The sequence below is a fragment of the Rhinatrema bivittatum genome, chromosome 5 (genome assembly GCF_901001135.1).
Source record: "Rhinatrema bivittatum chromosome 5, aRhiBiv1.1, whole genome shotgun sequence".
Taxonomy (NCBI): domain Eukaryota; kingdom Metazoa; phylum Chordata; class Amphibia; order Gymnophiona; family Rhinatrematidae; genus Rhinatrema; species Rhinatrema bivittatum.
This window is the reverse complement of record NC_042619.1, coordinates 219,687,173-219,708,466: the sequence shown is the minus strand read 5'-3', so window position 1 is coordinate 219,708,466 and position 21,294 is coordinate 219,687,173. Positions and strand designations below refer to the sequence as shown.

At 43.9% G+C, this 21,294-nt stretch overlaps 1 protein-coding gene across 1 annotated transcript in view; it reads right to left on the bottom strand.

The window, feature by feature from the left end:
* GRPR (gastrin releasing peptide receptor) overlaps nucleotides 1-21,294 on the bottom strand; it is a 99,535-nt gene that overhangs the window by 5,124 nt on the left and 73,117 nt on the right. Inside the window, exon 2 of the mRNA XM_029601738.1 lies at nucleotides 3,976-4,324. Coding sequence (XP_029457598.1) covers nucleotides 3,976-4,324 — 349 coding nt within the window. The remainder of the gene's footprint in view (nucleotides 1-3,975; nucleotides 4,325-21,294) is intronic.

Below are 21,294 nucleotides of genomic sequence, written 5' to 3'. Positions count from 1 at the left end.
GGTCTGTGTCTGTGTTCTGCATGTGTAAGCGAGGTGACATATTCTGCTAGCATGTATAGTTTCTATGTAGGAATTTAGAGCAGACTGGTTTGTTCTGCTTTCCTAATAGGAGGTGTTTTAGGGCCTGGAGTAATATTTGCCTTTTCATAGATAGGGATGTTCCTGTTTGAGTGCTTGCAGTTAGTACTGTTTTGGTATGGAAATGTTATTATATTGCTGTCATTCAGTTTACTCAAGGCTGTCCAAGGGCCAAACCCACACCTAACAGGTGTTACAGTAGGCCCAGTAGTATAGGGGTTCCTAGTGTCTCTTTTTTGCAGGGTTTTCTCGGTGGAACCACAGCAGTGCGTCATCTTCTGTACAACAAACTGGTCCCAGCTACAGGGCCCAGCTACAGGGCCCAGCTAGCACCAATCTTCGGTACTGGTAGGTGGGGCAGGAGCACAATTTAGAAATTTTTGGACCTGTGAATTAGAGTAAAATAGGTTCAAGGGGCTGTGATTTATTTCGGTGGCAAAAGGGGGCCTGGGACAGAGCGTGAGATTGACAGTTTCCATTGTGTGTTGATTATTGGGGTAAACAACAAAAATTTTGTGTTAAAAAAAAAACATAACCCGGAGGTAGGGGGGCAGCAACAGCAATTTATTGCAGAAGACAGCAAAAATGCTAGCACCGGCCCTATTCTTCCTCAATATGCTTGTATTGAACTGTAATACGTTGTAGTCATGTTCTATGATGAGTGAGACCAAGTACAAATCTTCATATATTTGTGTGATTTTATCCTAACTCCCCAAATCAGCATCTTAACTACATTAACATAAAAAAGTGCTTCTCCACTAGGTCATCTCCTCCTTAGACGATCACCTCTGCCTACAAATCTGTGTGTCCCTAGCCATTGGAAATTTGCCTTTTACTTAGTGCTAAAATGTTGTCACTTGACCTCTGCTTTTGGTTAATGTGTAAATTGTATTTATTTATTGAAAAGTTTTTATAACCCACAGTAATCCAAAACTCAAAGCAGGAACAGGAATATATATTCACGGAATGATATAGAAATAAGCAAACAAATGAGTTATCTCCAAGCTGATTGGCCCAACTCATAAAGTGCATCAATGCAAACACAGCCTTGTCAGAAAACAATACGTACACATCATTCTATGCACAGCATCATATAATAATAATAATAATAAAAGAAATGTCAAAAACAGTTACAACTCCTTTTGTCTTTTGGCAGCTGATCATCAAAACAAATCAGTTCAAGCTCTAATCAATCAGCCCATGAAACACTTGCATGAATAAAAGAGCTGTCAGTTGTTTCTTGTAAGTCTGTCTGTAGGCAATGAGTCGAAGCTATTCGGGATGACAATTCCTAAATATAGACCCTGCAATAGAGAACGCATTTCCCAAGTCTTGGATATCTGAGTCCGATGGGCAGATCTCAAAGTGCATGGGGGGTTATAAATGCATAATATTGCACAGATCCAAGGAGAGGATGCAGTGCTCAAATGTCTGTGGATCAACAGAGCAATGAAAAAAAAGGACAGGTGCGTTCTGGTCTTTCAACCCTGCACCAGAGATGACATGAGCAGCTGAATTCTATCCGACTTGCAATGCCCTCAACACATTTGCCGACAGACCCATGTATAAGGAATTGCAATAGCTGAGATTGGTCAACACTAAGTCTCAATAAAGGTTTTAAATCATGCAACAAACGAGGCTTAAAATAAGAAGACTTCACAGCAGCCTTAATATGGGCTTTAAGTGATAAATTAGATTCCAATACCACTCCTAAGGTTTTTTTTTATCTGAGGGACAATTTTAATCTCTGTTCCTTCAAAATTGAAGGTTGAGGGGACCTTTATCTGAAAGGAAATGACTGAAAAGCAGCACCTCAGTTTTCTTGATATTAAGAGTACGTCTGTTATGAACTAACCACTGGCCTCGTTTTCTCAGTGGTTCCTTTAAGTAAATGTGTGAGAGAGGACTCCTCTAAGGGGAGTGGGCCCTGGTTGGGTTTAAGATTGCACTGAGAGTGGGAGTGTGTGCTTTTTTTTTTTTTGACTTGGGGGTTGGAAGAGATTATATCTCATGGCAAGCGGTAATTACTGGTGGTGGGTCCATGGGCGTATCCAGCCTAGCAAGGCCTTGGCCATCCTGAGATCCGGAGTAACAACTCCAGGCTCCTGGGCTGTGCTTGGAAGCAGCCAAGGGGGATCTATGGATCCAACATCCTTGTAGCGGTGTCCAGAAAATTGCTGAGACATGCTGTTGAGAGAGGTTCCTCTGAAAGGCTGTGAGGACTGAAGAGAGACTAAACCACTTATGATGTATACCATTCTGATTACTATCTGGAAGTGTTACTTGAGAAAAAGAAAATCTAAGCATATGTTTGTTTTTTCTACTGCCCATCTCTGTTGTCTGATGCCCGTGATTCATGCTTCTGGTAATTTATTATTATTATTATTATTATTATTATTATTATTATTATTATTATCGTGCTATTGGAAGGCTGGTAAACCTAGAAGAACAAATAATTGTTTTTTAAGATCTCCTTTGAGTGAGGCTGCTCACTTGATCCCAGGGTGTGGGTCTCTCAGTCAAAGGCTATTGGGGGGGGGGGGGGGGGTGCAGTCAGAGGGGAGAGGGAGGAATTTATGCTTTTCCCTATCCAGCATGAGAAAATCCAGGCTTTGTCGCTCGGCCAGGTCCACTACACTGTCTGCCTTGACCATGTTTGTGATTTGTTTGAACCCACAGAGACTCAGAAACGCAGCATCAGAGACTCTTATTGTATGTATCCCGACAGGAGGTTGCAACTGTTTCGCGACTGTCATTTACCTTTCTAAAGGGGACACCTTAAGAGTCTGCAACCTGAATGCTCCGCTCTTTCTTGCCGAAACATGAGGCGAGTGGGCGTAAGGTATGTACTTATTTTTTACAGGATTTTTTTTTTTTGACAGAAAACTGAATTATGCAAGTTTATGAAAGATGTGTGAATAAATGGTAGGTAAGAGTTGAAGCCTGGACAATGACTGCTACTGCTCACAAGTTTCAAACTGGTGCTAATTCAACTCCTTTTTGCCTATTAAAGTAAAACATCCCAGTAGCCTAGCAATGGTATCACCTATACTGATGCATTCGTCAAGTGTTAGTATTATTTATGGGCATTTCATATACTGGACATCAAAAATGCAATGTTAAAGATCACCACAGCACCCGTAAGCATAGAAGCAATTGGCTGCTCATACGCATGGGCCGGGTCATGTATCATCACTGGTCTCAAAGCGCTTGCTGTAGATATTTCTTTTGCAAGTAAAATAAATCGAAAGGGTTCAATTGAACATTTTGCTTTGTCACGAGCACGAATGTTCAATTGAAGCTCTTGATGCCACGAAACAAGAGACATCTTTTGCAGTGTGCACCCCTGATGCCGAAATCGTTCGAAACGTAGCGTTATGTCGGGTTTTGAAGTTTCCATGGCGGAATGAACCACTGCTCCCTTCTGCACAACTGAAAAAGGAAGCGCTTGAGGGAAGTGATTTAACCCCTTCAGTTTATTTTGCTTGCAAAAGAAATATCTACAGAAAGCGCTTTGAGACCAGTGATGATACATGACCCGGCCCTTGCGTATGAGCAGCCAATTGCTTCTATGCTTACGGGTGCTGTGGTGATCTTTAACATTGCATTTTTGATGTCCAGTATATGAAATGCCCTTAAATAATACTAACACTTGACGAATGCCTCTTTTCTTGTGTAACATACTTTGTGCATTTTGTCCATTGACTCCATTTTTTTGTGTACTGAACCACTTTGTTGAATTTCTTTCAAAAATTTTTATTTTTGATGGGATAACATGGTGACCCTTCTCTACTGTTTGTAATAAGCACTTAATAAGCAATTAATCAGTACAATTTCATTCTAATCCTAAAGCTTTTTTATCCTCATGCAAGAAGCTGCAAAGAGAAGTTGGCTTACCTGTCTCCTAACGTGCACGTTTCCTTCTGCAGGTATATTGTAAGCGCTTCGGATCAGGTTTTTTGCAATGAAATAGTAGTACACAGAAATGATGGTCAGAGGGATGATATAGAAGATCAGGAAGGAAGTCATTGAGTGGATTTTGGGGTGCAGTCCAGAATGTGGGTATGGTGCACAGCTAACAAATGTTTTGTTGGTGCCTTTCTCATAGAATAGATGCAGATCAGAAAACATGGCTTCTGGAATCGCCAGCAGCATGGAGAAAACCCAGATCAGAGCAGCCTTAATGCAAATCTTTGTCAGAGCGTTATTGGCTTGAATATCCATGGGTCGCACAATAGCTTTGTACCTAGGAGGGTGGTAAAAAAAAAAAAAAAAAAGACTTTAGATAATAACCAGGAAGATGTCTGAAGAAGGAACCGCTATGGTCTCTAAAGCTTGCAATGTAACATCTTTAGATTATTCTTCTGGCCCAATAAAAGGTGGGTTTTTTTATTTTTTTAAGGAATAGAAGAACTCTGCCTTGCAATTGAATAATACCACAGTTCACTCAACTGTCTTTGCTATTTTCAAAATCTGTTTTATAACCTAATCAAGAAATATTCTCCAAAAGTGTTTCTTCATTCAGTATCTAAAGCATTCTTGCAGCACATTCTATGAACAAGCAAGAGCTGAGCATTCAGACAAAAAAAAAACATACATTAAGATGACAATTTTCAAAACCAATTACATGCATCAATATCAATTTACCTGGGCAACGTGGCTTGACAGAAAGGCTAGGATGTACACATGGCACACTCATGAGCATACTTTTAGTCACATTAAAGAGTAGCAGTCATTTGGATACATCCCTGCAAATTTTCAAATAAGGAGTCAAAACATGGCTATTCCGACAGGCCTATCCCGACACAAACCAAATTTAATTTCTCCCCAGCCCCCCCTGTTCGAACTCTCCACCCCTTCCTTTGTTTCCCTCGCTTCCCCCCGCACCACCCATGGATACCCTAGAAGAAACAATATCCCCCCCTACTGCTTAATTTATCCCTTTTTGATCATGATCGGTTAATGTGTCCTTTTGTAAGAAATAGTATTTGGTTCTAAGGTTACATTGTTATGGTTTTACTTTTATTTTATTCTTTGTACATTGTTTTACTGTTTTATTGTATCGCCCACCTGAGTTATTTGTAAACCGGCATGATGTGCTGCACGAATGTCGGTAAATAAAAGTTAGTAAATAAATAAATAAATAAATAAATAAATTGTATCAACCTTTGTGTTCATCTGTGATACAATATATTCTGGACTGCACAAACTATTTGCATTGTGAAGATTTCTTCAGTAACAAGACTGTTGTCAATGGGAACCGCATTTCTGATGTCCAGCGTGTTATTTTACCGCAGGAATAAACAACAAAGGAAATACTTTTCCCGGAGGGCCTTACAGAAAATATCTCTGTCTGCCCCTCCAGCCCCCATGATAAGAACCCCACAATATAAATGGCTTTTTGTGTGTGTGAGCAAAGGGCCGGGTGGTTAAATTAATGTTACCGATTTTGCACAGCACTAGATTGTTTCTGAAAATTATCAGCAGAAACATGTTATTTCTGATTAATCTAGCCCGGGGGTGTTAACTTCACTATATATGCCCCACTAGGATATGCTGAATAGCAGACTGCACTGCAATGCTGGCAAGGTGGATGAAAATACATTCCTGCATTTGATCTCAACCAAATGACATTTTTATTTTTAATAATCTGAATATCTATATTCTTTCAACTTTCAAGTGCCCTGTTTCCCACTGACAGATAGCTCATATCCTATGGTGATAAGCCACTTATGATTCCCTGTATTCAAGTACCTCACATCCTTACCAGCAAAAAAAAAAGATGATTGATTTAACCTTTGGGGTTTTTTTTTTTTTTTTTGGAAGATCATTTGCGTTTGTGAAAATCTCAAATAAAATGTCAACACCTAGAAAGAGAAGCGACTATTATCACTCCCAGAAAATAATTCATTTTAGCCTTTAAATTCTGGGATGTTTCTAGTAGATGGAATAACTGTGGCAAAGCTTGAAATAATGCAATGAGATCGTGATTTACTTAATACTTTCCCCCCCTTCTGGATCTATGGGGGCGGCGGGGGGGGGGGGGGGAAGCTGAGTAAATAAGGCCCTATACCTGCCAAAGGTGGGGGGGGGGGGGGGCGGAAGCAAGTCAATGGCATTGCCATGGGTACCCGCATGGCTCCATAATACACCAACATTTTCTTGGCAGACTTAGAACAACTTTTCTTCAACTCCTACACCCAGAAGCTGCTCTTCTACCTAAGATACATTGTTGTCATCTTCATCATCTGGATACATGGACTTGAAGCCCTTAAAGAATTCCACCAATCCACCCCACCATCAACCTGAGCCTAGAACAATCCACTCAGCAAGTCTACTTCCTGGACATCACTGTCCAAATACACGAAGGACACATAAGAAGCACATTATACCGAAAACCCACCGACTACCATACGTACCACCATGCCTCCAGTTTCCACCCATCCCCCACTATCAGATCTATTGTCTACAGCCAAGCCCTATGGTACTGTTCTGTCCCCTCAGAGAAGGACTCCCATCTGAAGAAATTACAATGGACATTTTTGGAATTACAGTTTCCACCCAATGAGGTAAGAAAACATATTAACAAAGCCAGACAAATACCCAGGATCATCTAAAAAAAGAAACTAAGAGAACACCTCTGATTGTTACCTATAGCTCCCAGTTGAAACCACTGAAACATATCATCAAGGATCTATAACCCATCCTGGACAATGACACCACCCTCTCACAGGCCATGGGTGGCAAACCTATCCTGGCTTACCGGCAGCCCCCCCCCCCCCCCCCCCCCCATATCCTCAAATGGATACTCACCAGCAACCACAAATTGTACAATGACACCAGTTCAGGAACCAGACCCTTCCAGAAACTCAGATGCCAATTCTGTCCACATATTAACCCAGACAACACCATCACAGGACCCAACAACATCAACTACAACATCTGGGCCTCATTCACCTGCTCCTCTTCCAATGTAATATACGCCATCACCTGCCAGCAATGTCCCTCTACTGTCTACATAAGACAAACAGGTCAATCCCTAAGAAAAAGGATAAATGGACACGTCTGACATTGGAAATGGCAACATCCAGAAACCAAAAGGAGAACATTTCAACCTTCCAGGACATTCTCTTTCTGACCTTAAGGTTGCCATACTCCTACATAAGAACTTCAAAAGCACACTCAAGCATGAAACTGCTGAATGGGAAACAAAAAACTTAACACTATCACCCTAGGTCTGAACAGACAATGGCTTCATCTATGAACTTAATTGTTATCAAATCTTTCTGTCTTTTCACACTTACCTCAGTTGTCAGTAGGTTATACCATAATGTTATTAATACTCTCTCCACACCATAACCTGCCTAATCCAATGTCTTCTCTTTATTCTATATATGTTTTACCCATCTCATGTTCATTACTTCATGCATCTGATGAAGAGGACTGTCCTCAAAAGCTCATGCTTCAATAAACTGGTTAGTTTATAAGGTGCCTCCCGACTCCTGTCATTTTTTGCTACACCAGATTAGCAAGGCTATCCCTCTGAAGAATTTGCACTAGATGATTCAACAATAATGCATGATTTATAGTATCAAATGTCACTGTTAAGTCTAATTGGACCAACAACCCTGATCTGCCTTTAACTCACAGTGTAAAAAGTCCATCCATGATAATAGTAGGGTTTCTGTGCCATGTTTTTTCCTAAAGCCGTATTGCTGTGCAACCAAAATCGCATATTCATCTAAGTATTCTTCCAGCTGAAGAAGAATACATTTTTCCACTATTTTCCCTAAAGTGGGAATATTTGATACTGGATGGTAATTGGTAATTACATCAAAGTCCAGTGCTATATTTTTTGTACTGGTCTTATTGTTGCTTGTTTAAGACACATAGGAAAACTACCTTCCTGCAATCCACCAAATACATCCTGCAAGGATGTATTTGGTGGATTGTTTTATATGAAAAATCCTTTCCTATTGTTATAAGGCTAAACGGACAAGGATCAAGAATTGAGAAAGTTGAATGAAGTCCATTAATAACTGACGTCGATTCTTTTAGAGAAATCCTTTGAAATTTTGTCCACTTCAAATCACTCTCTTGCTTTGGCATAAGCAACAGGTCAATCATATGAATAGATCCCAATTGAGCTTGCATTTGGACAATTTTATCCTGAAAATAGTATTCACTTAGGGGCAGATTTTCAAAGGGGTACGCGCATAAGATACACGTGTACCCCCTGAAAACCTGCCCCAAGTTCCCCCTGTGTGCACCGAGCCTATGTTGAATAGGCTCGGCGGCGTGCGCAAGCCCCGGGACACTCGTAAGTCCCGGGGCTTTCCTGGGAGGGGGGGGTGTTGGGGGGGGCGTGTCGAGGGGGCACGTCATCTGGGGCGGGGCCGTGGGCGTGGTCCCGGCCCGGGGGCATTTTGGGGCGTGGCTGAGGTCTCAAAATTGCTCCCAGGCCAGGGAATCGGGCGGCCGGCATGCGCAAGTTACGCCTGCCTTGGGCAGGCATAACTTTTAAAACAAAGGTGGGGGGGTTAGATAGGGCTGGGGGGTGGGTTAGGTAGGGGAAGGGAGGGAATGGAGGCAGGCTGCGCGGCTCGGCACGTGCAGGCTGCCGATTTTACGCAGTCTTGCGTGTGCCAACCCCGGATTTTAAAAGATATGCACGGCTATGCATGTATGTATTCAAATCCAGCGTACTCTTGTTTGCGCCTGGTGCGTGAACAAAAGTACGCGCTTGCGTATTTTTTTGAAATCTGCCCATTAATGCTTTACAACTTGTAAAATGTTCACGATTATCAACTTGGTTTACAGTGATTTACTTTACCACATTAAAAAGATTAGTGAACTTTCTACTCTATTCTGAATCAAATGTATATCTATATAAATAATAATGTAAATTTGTTTAAAATCTTAAATCTCCGAAAGTTCTTCACCGATTGCTTTGAAATTTTGACACAATGTTGCATTCGAATACGCGCATGTTTTTATATACCTAGATTATATAGATGTCACACCTGTGACAGGTAAAACACCTGTGACAGGTAAAAACATGCTTTTTTGGAAAAACAGCACCATCTGTTGGACGTACAAGCAACACACGCTATCTACAATATAAATGGGCTCTGACCGATGGCCCACAAATGCGCAGTAGAGAGCAGCTCTACCACGGATGTGCGGACCATTGAGCTTTGGGCTACATGCTGGGTGTCACAGAGGAGAGGAGGAAAGGGCAGATGAGTCGCCACTCCGAGAAACAGCTCAGCCTGTTCCTCCCCTGCTGGGGAAGGGGGGAGGGAGTTGGGATGGCCGGAGCAGAGCAAATGCAGTAGAAAGCGGCTGTGAAGAGATCACAAGCTGCTGCAGCCTGCAGCAGCCAAAGCACAAAGAGCTGAACAGAGAACAGCTCGCCCTCCTCCCCCGCCCCCTGAGTCTCACAGATAAGGAGAAGCCAAGTAAATATCCCGCAACTGCGGGGGGGGGGGGGGGGGAGGGGGAAGGCAGTGCTGTCAACCCACCCGTGGGTCTCAGCCGCCACAGGAAGAGTTTACATGGGCATCACTCCACCCCCACTCCCAGCAAAGCACCAAGACAAAAGTGAAAGCCAGAGCCCTGCTCCCTCCTCCCTCTCAAGCCCCCGATCGGATTTCTTAAAGGCACAGGTCTCCCAGAAAGAGAAAAGTAAGCTAGGCAATGTGTTCCAAATCTGTTGCAGTGCCTGCCACCTGCCCTTTGCGATGGGGGGGACAGAGTATTTTCCTCACTCTCCCAGATACAACTGGTGTGGGAACTTTGCAAGCTCTTGCGAGTGCAGAGCAAAGACTTAGGTGGGGAGGGGACAAAAATCCCGCCCGTTTTAACTGTGTGAGAGAGAAGTGTGGTAATGTGTGCTGAAGGCGAGTGTGAGTGCCAGAGAGAGAGGGAGACTATGTGAGGGATTGTGTATGTGTGTGAGAGGGATTGGGCGTGCATGTGTGAGGGACAGAGGGAGAGTGTATGTGCAAGAGAGAGAGAGAGAGAGAGAGAGAGGAAGCCTATGTAGGGGGCTGTATGAGAGAGAGATTCTCTACCCCCCCCCCCCAGCTCTCCACTTATAGATTACAGTGGAAGGGGTTCAGTGTAGAGGGAAATGGGAAAGCAAAGAAATTGGGGCCTGTAAGGATAGAGTAAAAGGGGTCTGAGCCTGTCCCTCCACCACCAGGGAAGGGGGGAGGGAGTGGGGATGGTAGGACCATTACGCCTCGTGAGATCCCCCTTGGCCACCGCTGCAGCTCCTGCCACCGCTGCCGCCTCTGGCTCTTCGTGGTGCTAGGGGGGGAGGGGAGGAGCGGAGCAGAGCAAAGATGTAGGAGGAGAGGGGACAAAAATCTCGCCTGTTTTAACGGGCTTAACGGCTTGGACTACATATTTTACGATTCCATTTCAATGTTTCCGATTGCATTGTTAAATTGAATTTTCATAGATTTCGATTTATTTTCATTTTGATTTAATTATTTCATGTGACATTGCGTTGGAATTGAGCTGTCGTTTACCATACCATTCATTTAGAGAGTATAGTTTATGGTTTTTCTTTTTTCATTGTTTTGCATTTCTAGAATTATGCGGTTTACATCTAGACACCGATTGCTTCTCACATGGACAATTATATGTTGCGTGTTCCAGAGTCGGCAAACCAGACACTCTGTATATCTGCACAGACAATGGAACAACAAAAAATATTGTATACCCACAAGCATTGTGAAATTAAATTTATTCGAAATGTGCGCTTTCTCTTTTCTTTCCTTTCCATTTAACCAGACTGAGCCACAGCAACGCGTGGCCGGGTACAGCTAGTATATATATATATATATATATATATATATATATACATATGTGTGTATGTATGTGTGTGTATGTATGTGTGTGTGTGTGTGTCAAGACATGGCCTATTTGGGCCTTGAAATCTAGAAACATAGAAACATGTAACATGACAGCAGAAAAAAAGCATATGGCTCATCTAGTCTGCCCATCCATCCAATTAATTTAGTATTATAATTCCCATCACTTCCTTAGAGATCCCCTGTATTTATCTCATGCTATCTTGAATTAAAATACTGTTTTTGTTTCCACCACTTCCACTGGAAGGCTGTTCCATGCATCCACCACCCTCTCTGAAAAGAAATATTTCCAAAGATTATTCCGGACTCTACCCCCTTTCAACCTTATTGCATGACCTCTCATTTTAGAAACTCCTATCCAATGAAAGAGGCTCACCTCCTGTGCATGGAAACTTTTGAGATCTTGATTGTCTCTATCATATCTCTCCTATCTCACCTTTCCTCCAGGGTGTACATGTTTCACTCTTTTAAGTCTACCCCAATATGCTTTAGAACAAAGACCACTGATCATTTTAGTAGTCATCACTGGACCCACTCCATTCTGTTTATATCCTTTTGAAGGTGGGGTCTCCAGAACTGTACACAGTATTCCAGGTGGGAACTCACCAGAGACCTATAAAGGGACAATATCACCTCCCTTTTTCTGCTGACCATTCCTCTCCCTATGCAGCCAAGCATCTTTCTGGCTTTTACCATCACTTTATCCACCTGTTTGGCCACCTTAAGGTCATCAGATACAATTACCCCCAGATCACACTCTTCCTTCATGTTTAGAAGAATATCACTCCAATACTGTACCTTTCCTTTGCGTTTTTGCAACCTTAATGCATTACTCTGCATTTTTTAGCATTAAATCTTAAATCTGCCAGACCTTAGACCATTCCTCAAGCTTCGCTAAATCCCTCCCTCATGTTTACCACACCTTCCTGGCTATCCACCCTGTTACAGATTTTGGTATCCTTGGCAAAAAGACAAACCTTTCCCTGACAATCCTTCTGTTATGTCACTCACGAAAATGTTGAACAGTACCGATCCAAGGACAGATTCCTGAGGCACACCACTAGTAACATCACCGTCCTCAGAGAAAACTCTATTTACCATTTCCCTTTGTTGCCTCCCACTCAGCCATTTTCTAACCCAGTCAGTCACTCTATGTTCCATACCAAGGGCACTCAATTTATTTGTAAGTGTTCTGCATGGCCTTGCTTGCTGAAATCCAAGTGCACTATGTCTAGCGCTCTCTCTCTCTTGATCCAACTCTCTGGTCACCCAATCAAAGAAATTTATCAGATTCATCTGATAAGATTTACCTCTGGTAAAACCATGCTGCCTCAGATTTTGCAATCCATTGGATTCCAAAAATTGCACTATCCTCTATTTTAGCAGTGATTCCATTAGTTTTTGCTCACCACAGAGGTCAGACCTAACCAGTTTGTAGCTCCTAGCCTCCTCCTTACTTCCACTTTTATGAATAAAAACCATATCTGCCCTTTTCCAGTCTGCAACAATAACTCCAGACTCTAAAGAGGCATTGAAAAGGTCAGCCAGCGGAGCTGCCAAACATCCCTACGTTCCCTTAATACCCTCGTATATATATCCAATCCTGCCCATTGCTTTATCTACAGTACTTTGAGTTTCATTAGATCCTCACAAACACACTTTTCTGAAAATCAATTGAGGATTACTTCACTTTCAATCTTATTTGTGTTCATTTTATGTGGTCAGGCTCTTCCACAGTGAACACCGAACAGAAATATCTGTTAAGTAATTTTGCTTTCTCTTTAACAGCCTCTACATTTTCCTCCCCTTCACCTTTGAGTCTCACAATGCCACTTTTGACCTTCCATCTGTCACTAACATATCTAAAAAAATGTCTTGTCCCCCTGTTTTACTGTACTTGCTATTTTTTCTTCTATTTGAATTTTTACATTCTTGACTACTTTCCCAGCTTCTCTTAATTTTTCCATATATTGTCACCTGTCTTTCTCTTTCTGTGATCTCTTATAGTGTTGCGCGCCCCATCTGTGCTCGGCCCGCGCATGGATCTGCTCACCTTTCCAACTCCACTGCAGGTCCCGGGTCGGCCTCCCCGGCAGCAGCTACAAGCTCCTCCAGGCCTCGGCGTCCCGCGGCGGTGGGCGCCGGGCCTTCCTCAGTGCACCAGGCCTCATGGGGGGACTCGGCGTTCTCCATGGCGTAAGCCCTGCCCCTAGGCACGTGCAGACCATCCGGTCCCTTATAGGGCCAGGGGCGGGTCCAAGCTCCGCGGCGCGCCCTGATTGAGCGTACTACCAAAGGAGATGCCTGCCTGCACTTCCTTGCCTTGGCAATTAGGTTGACACCGTGTGTGTACTAGTTTGCCTCCGTATCTCATCGCTTGTTCCAGTCGTGTCCCAGCACCCTCATGTTTCAGCGTCTGTCTGTTCCTGCGTTTCCTCAGGTAGTACCTCTTGGACTGACTCTCTGGTACTGACCTTTGCCTGCCTCCTTGACCTTGCTGATTGCTGCCCGGATTCTGACCTTGCCTGCCGCCTTGAACATGTCTGACCTCTGGAACCTGAAACCCTGCTTTGGCTGACTACTCACGGACTGATCCTTGGAACTTGACCTCTGCTATCGTTAACCACGCCTCCTTGATTCTGGCCCTGCTCCTAGCTTTGTCATCGCAGACACTGTACTGGCCTTCCTTGATCCTTCAGGCCTCTAGTCAAGACATTGACCGTGCACCCTTGATCCTGGTGGGCAGACCTCTATACTTCCTATCTGGGAGACCCTGCGAGGTCCACCTAAGTCCAAGCGGCCCAGGTCCCCAAGGGCTCCACCCAGGGGGACTGCGGGCTTCCAGTGGTGAAGCTCCAGCTAGCCTCTGTCTCCTCCTGTGCTCCACCACCTGGTGGCAGGTGCTTCCTGGGTCCGACCAGGGAGCCGTCCTAGACTGCTCCAGGACAAAGGTTCACCTCCAAGCGCAACATGTAGTTTATGAAGGCTAAACTTCTCTCTCTTATCTTTTCAGCTATTTCTTTAGAAATCCACAACTGTCTCTTTTTCCTCTTCCCTTTAATTACATGCCTAAGAAAAAGATTACTTGCCCTTTTAGTTTTGCCAACTTCCCTTTTACTTCCCCCTAGATTTTCTCAACCAGCTAATGATTCCTTGAGGTATTCTCCCATTTTAAGAAAGTTAGTTTCCCTGAAGTTTAGGACCCTCACCTTAGAATGAACCTTCATCTCTTGTGTCTTGATATTGAACTACACCATATGGTGGTCACTGGATCCCAGATGATCATCCACTACAACATCAGAAATACTGTTCCCATTGGTAAGCACGAGGTCCAATATCACCCCCTCCCATGTGGGTATGTTACCAGCTGACAGAACAGTTCTCCTTGCAGAGAATCCAGGATCTCCCCTACTTCTAGAAGACCCTGCATTTGGGATGTCCCAATCAACATCTGGAAGAATATAATCCCCTAGCAGCAGCACCTCCATTAAACCTCTCTCTATCTCCTCTGTCTGTGATGGAGGTCTTTATATTACAGCAATATAAAAAAAAAGTGTTCCATTCCCTCTTTCCAGATTAACCCACAGTGCTTCCTCCTTACCTTGTAAACCCAGCAATGCTGTTGCTTTAATACCGTTCTTTATATGTAATGCCATACTGACTCCTTTCCTTTCTACCCGGTCCTTCCTGAATAGATTGTAGCCTGCTATAACTAGATCCCAATCATGGATTTCTGTGTACCATGGCTCCATGACAGCCACAATATCTAAATCGGCTTCTTCCATGACTGCCTCTAAATCTGGGACTTTATTCTCCATACTGTGAGCATTAATGTGCATAACTTTCCAAATATTGCTTTTTTTCCCATTTCTATATGAGTATTTAATGTTTTACTTACTTTAGGGTTTTGTGCACCCATCCCTGATTATTCTAGTGTAAAGCCCTCCTCACCTGTATTAAGTGATCATTCCTAATACAGTCCAGGTTACATCTCCATAAGCTCTGTGACAGATCTGTTTTACCAATTGCACACACATCTTTTACTAGTCTGATTATTGTGATTTTTGTTTTAAATAGAATTGTTTTATTTTATGTTTATTGATTTGTTGTACATACACTGAGTATCAATAAACTATTCTTAAATGTAAAAAAAAAAGAAAGAAAATGTTTGTGCATGGGTCAGAAAAGGGGACGCTAAGAAATGCCGCCAGCAAGATAAGGAAATTTTATCTGCGATCACAACGTACTTTGTCCAAGTGCTTGCTCTCTGGCAGCGCAAAAATGTACACTCAGCAACGATCATTTTTCTAAGAACTTTATCATCAAAACTTTCTTAAAATAAAATTACAGAGGGGTGGTTCAGATTTTTCATGTGCATGCAAGGCTCCTTGGAGAGGCTAATGCGACGGAGTGAGAACCTGTAGGCAAACAGCACATAATTGAGGTATTTTAATCATTGCAACTACAGCAAATTACTTTGCATTTTGAGTAGCCACCAAAATAAACCACAAGAAATTAAAGTAAGAAGAACCTGCACTCGAATCTGGACCCCCTGCAGTGACAAGGAGGTGTTATTAGCAGGGTAAATGAAAAAGGATTTAAGACTCCTTTGCTGGAAATGGGAAAGCATAACTGTAGGGGTCAGTTTCTGTCCTGCAGGCCGAGAGTAATCTTGCAGGATTGGCACTGCTCCCATTAGGTTTAGATTAAATTAAAACAGGCTTATGAGCTTAAGAAAATGAAAATTAATGACCGATATTTCAGCTGATAATTAAACAGGAGGGGGTCTGGTTATTCCAAGCAATTATACAATCCGCAGGGGAATGGAGATGAAGCATCTGGACTCAAAATCAACTGGATCCTCACAGGAGCACCAGGCATTTAGGATCATTTGTATTTAAAAAGATTATTTAATACCACATTTCGGTATGCAATCAAGGCGATGCACAATAAAATACATAACATATGTAATTACACAATACACCCTCTTAGCAAAAACAATAAAATGGCACAATATAATAAAATAACAAACTAATAGCTAGATTTATCAAAATGTGAAAATTATTGCATGAATAATGCCAGTGATAAGGAAAAGGTGCATGGCTTTGATAATTTTAGAGTCACCGCACCAGCACTTTATCACAATGTGCGTTAAAGTTATCGTGATCTGTAATATTTGTACTTTGCAAGTTGCTCAAACAGGCATTACATACGTTTGGGCTGGGGGTGGGGGAGAGAGAGAGAGAGAACCTCTTTATAAGGCTCTCATATTAGTCAACTCTTTATACCACTATAGGGGGGGCCAGCTTGTAACTCAAGGTCTCAAGGTAAGGTTTTGGTGGTGGTGCAGGGTTTTGGGGCCAATTTTACATGCACAGTGAGATGTACGAATAGCACAGCACCCAAGAGGCACTCTCTCTCTCTCTCTCTCAATTTGCAATAATTATCACAAATTCTGCTTCGGTGGTAATATCACACAGCTTAAATGCCAGGAAAAAAGATGTAGTTATTTCCAGCTTGTGATAATGCCCCTCATTTTCATTGATCCTGCCCAAACCCCTCCCCAATCCCACCCCTTTGAATAAATTTAAAAAATTTGCATTTGTGTTGTGATAAATATTGCATGCATTATGGCATTATTGCAGGTGTTAGGGCCATAATGCCATAATGCATTTTGATGAAGGCCCTGTAAGGAGCCTATTTGCTAAAGGTTATCTCCCATTTCAGTTTATAGAAAAAATGAGGTAGCGCAACTTAGCCAGATAAGTAGGGCTAAGTTACATGTGGCAGCAGCTAAATATCTGGTCCCGTTCAGTGGCTGCCATTTAGCCGGATAAGTATTTATCCAGCTAAATAGTTAGCAGGATAACTGGTGGGTGGGATGTAGGCGTAACGGGAAGGAGTTAATTATCCAGTTAACTTAGCCAGATAAGTGCCGATATTTGGACTTATCTGGTTAAGTTAGACCTGCTCAGGGAGCTGGAACAAAATGGCGCCATGAAGGGAGTACGTGCTGGAAGGAGCTCCCGATCGTCATTGATTTTTTCAGTTTATTTCCTTTTATTTTCGATATGCCGCACACCAAAAGGAAGGGGAAGCTTAGGGAGGGAACCTCGACACCCCTGAAGCCAGCCCCGGTGCAGATGACGTTTCAAGAATTCTATACAGGATGAGTCCAGGAGAGTCAGCTGCAGTGTGCAAGGCAGAGCAAGCTTCGCTTCCGCTCGACGAACTATCTCTTAGTCCTGGAGCACCGGATACTCCCTCCCCCGCCCATGTTGGAGCTTTTGGGCCTGCTGAATCCCCGGAACCGAAGTTGCTACAGGGGAAGCAAGCTTGTGAGGGAGGCCTAGCTGTTGGAGTGACGGGGCAAACCCAGGGCATGAATATTTTATCTGCCCTGCGAGAAGCTAATATCGGGATGTTAAGCGGTGTAGGCAGTTCGCTGCCAGTTACCACCGCTCAAGGAAGGAGCCTGATGGACCTATCCGAGGTTGGGATATCAGTGCAGAAGCCACCGGTAAATATTTCACAAGTAACATTGTTAACAAAGCTTGATATAGTGACTCTTGACGTTTTATGGAACGGTGTTTCAGTGTTGGAAAAAGCAATCATTTTTTAACTGCTAATATAACAGGTTTTCAAGACCAATTTAGTTTGATAAACTCTGTGGGGCAGATTTTCAAAGAGGTACACGCATACCCCCGAAAACCTGCCCCAAAATCCCCCTGCGTGTGCCAAGCCTATGTTGAATAGGCTCGGCAGCGCACAAGCCCCGGGACGCGCGTAAGTCCCGGGGCTTTCCTGGGGGGGGGGTGTCGGGGGCGTGGTGCAGTGGCGCATCATTCAGGGGCGGGGCCACGGGCGTAGTTCTGGCCCGGGGGCATTTCGAGGGCATGGCTGAGGCCTCTGAAACAGTTCCTGGGCCGGGGAATCACGCGCCGGCAAGCTGGCTGGCGTGTGCGCAAGTAACGCCTGCCTCTGGCAGGCGTAACTTTTAAAACAAAGGTAGGGGGGTTTAGATAGGGTTGGGGGGGGGGTTAGGTAGGGGAAGGGAGGGGAAGGTGCGGGGGGTGGTGGTGGTGGAAGGAAAGTTCCCTCCCAGGCCGCTCCGATTTTGGCCCTATTAGTTATTCCCGCGCGATCCAGAAAGCAAAATGTGCAGCGAAGCCGCACATTTTACTTAAAAAATTAATGCCTGCCCAAAGGCTGGCATTAATTTCTGCCGGTGCCGGGGAAGTGTACAGAAAAGCAGAAAAAACTGCTTTTCTGTACACCCTCCAACTAAATATCATAGCGATATTAAGTCAGAGGCCCCAAAAATAAAAAAAAATTTTTTTTAATTTAAAAAAAATTAAAATTGGCCCGCGGGTCGGAAGACGGACGCTCAAATATGCCGGCGTCCATTTTCCAAACCTGTGGCTGTCAGCGGGTTCGAGAACCGACGCCGGCAAAATTGAGCGTCAGCTGTCAAAACTGACAGCCGCCGCTCCTGTCAAAAAAGAGGCGTTAGGGACGCGCTAGTGTCCCTAGCGCCTCTTTTTACCGCGGACCCTCAAATTCTTCACCCCTGAATCGCGTGACTTTTACTGTATCGGCCCGTATGTAACAAATCCCCTATGTTATTCACAGTTTGCACCCCCCCCCCCAGTGATTTATAGAGAGCCAAAATAAACTCAATGCTTGAAACTTCCTCCCACATCTAACAATCTGACAAACCTTTTTTCACTCCTTCTCCGCCCACCTGAAAAATACAATGGACTGAGTACCTGAATTACAGTCAGGGTTCCATAAATAGGTAAATAAGAAGAAATCTCCGAGTTTTGATGAAACGTTTACAAATACATGTGAAACAATAAGAAAATTACCCCAAATCCACTGAGGTTTAAATTGCCACATGGCTAAATAAACCAGTTAGAGTGAAAATTCTCATTGTTTTAGTTCCCTTTCAAGCTGAGGATCTCTGGGAGGAAGACACTGGGGTTACACTTAATTTAAATAGCCCTCACTGACCGCAGTTCCAACTGTGGGAGTTAGAGCAATATGCAAAGCTTCAGTACTGCCACTCCCTGTCTCTGAATTTTTAATCCCGGGATTACAGTTGTTAGTAGGATCATACATGCAAATATTATAGTCAGCAGGGTGACTTCCACTTCTTATTCCAACAAATTTTCACTCTAACTGGTTTATTTAGCTGGTTTATTTAGCTGTGTGCGCCTTCGCACGCATGTTATAAAATCGGGCATACATGTGTGCACGCTGGGTAGCGCATGCACATATACACTCGCACGCTCCTTTTTAAAATCTACCCCTATATATATATATATATATAAAATAGTGTTATATGTGGGACATATTGTTTCTAATACTTTTAAAGGGAAGGTTAGAATTATTTAGTGTTAGGATTAAGTGGTTGCTTTTTGTTCATTTCTGTATATGTGAATAAACTTGAATAAAGAATTGTAGTAAATTACCACATTGTAACTAGATTTTGTTTAATTTTCATAGATGCTTTTTCCCCATTCCCTTTGGAGTGCTGTTTTTTCTCTCTCTCTGTCTCTCTCTATATATATATAGTAGGGTATAATGTCATTTCGTAGTGTATCCTGAGAGTGACAAGGGCAAGAAATTCCATTGCTGAAGTTTATCCTTCGATTATGCAAGCAGTGGTGGAATATTAACTTTATAAAGATGCACCAAATCCGAAGGCAAGATAATACCTAAATAACGAAAAGACCTCTTGCACCCATGATAACGGGACATCCAAACACCATAATGCAGGCACTGTAGAGTGCAATCCTAAGGCTTCGGATTTAGTAAAATTTAGCTTAAGTCCACAGACTAGTTTGAAATCAGAAAATTGTTGCATTTAACTGCTTCGGAAAGACCCATGGGTTCTAGAGCAGAACCAATTAAGTTCTCCACAAACGTGGCTATTTTAATTATGTGACCACCCAAACCAGCCCCTCTCACGCTCTACTCTAACTGCACACATCTTTAAAAAGTCTCCAAAGAAAAGAGAACCAGTAAAGGAGATGAAGGGCATCCCTGCTGTGTACCCTGAAATATTTCAAACTCAGAGGAATTAGTGCTCATGAGACTCTACCATAGCCTTGGGATGAGAATAGAAAAGGTGCAGCGGTAAGAGGTGTGAGAATAAGGTGACCAGAGATAATGCAAATAGCCAAAATTTTTTAATTCAAAAATGGTGCTCCAATAAATATTGAAGTGATTCCAGTCCACAGAGTCCAAGATTATAAAGGGAAGATTTTCCACTTGTGCGCGCCGCGTCCATGTACGTGCGCTTCCCGGCGCGCACACACACATGGACGCGCTGATTTTCTACCATGGGCCATGCGCACATGCGCGCCGGATTTTATAATCCGCGCGTGTATGTGCAGGCGGCGCTCACGGGGGGGGGGGGGGGGGATTTTTGCAATTTCCACACGGTGATGCATTCCGGCCTTCCCCAGTTCCCTCCCTATTTAACCTCCCTTCCCCTTCCCCTTCCCATCTCCTCTCCACCCCCTAAACCCCACCTTTTTATTTTTATCTTCTTTGTTTTGCGCACGCCAGCCGACAAGTCTCCGGGACAGCAACCAATGGCACTGTCCGGACCTGCCTCTTCCAGGAAGCCTGGCACTTGCGCGCATAGCGGGCTTCATGGGTCGGATTTTAAGAGGTATGCGCGGGCGTACATTTGTGCGCGCAACTCGGCACGCACAAATGTACGCCTGAATTTATTACATGCGTGCACAAGTGTGCACCCCCCTTGTGCGCGCACAAGGGGGGTGCACACTTGTGCACCTTGCGCACGCCGAGCCCTAGGGGAGCCCCGATGGCTTTCCCCGTTCCCTCTGAGGCCGCTCCGAAATCGGAGTGGCCTCAGAGGGAACTTTCCTTCTACCCTCTCCCCCCACCTTTCCCTCCCTTCCCCTACCTAAAACTCCCCCTTACCTTTATTTTTCAAGTTGCGCCTGCCTCTGGGCAAGTGTAGGTTGTGCGCGCCGGCATAGTGCCGGCGCACGATCCCCCAGCCTACAGGCCCTACAGATGCCTTTGGCTACGCTCCCGCCCCGGACCACCCCCGCCCCGCTCCTTTTTTAAAGCCCCGGGACATACGCGCGTCCCGGGGCTTGCATGCGTCGCCGGGCCTATGCAAAATAGGCTCGGCGCATGTAGGGCTTTTAAAATCTGCCCCTATGAGCGTGGCCGGGCCTCTTGGAAAATTCGCCCAGCGCAAGCAAGGCCTAGCCACACGCCTAAAGGCCAGATTTTATGCATGCGAGCAATTTAAAATCCACCCTTATATGTTTATATTCCAGAAATACTT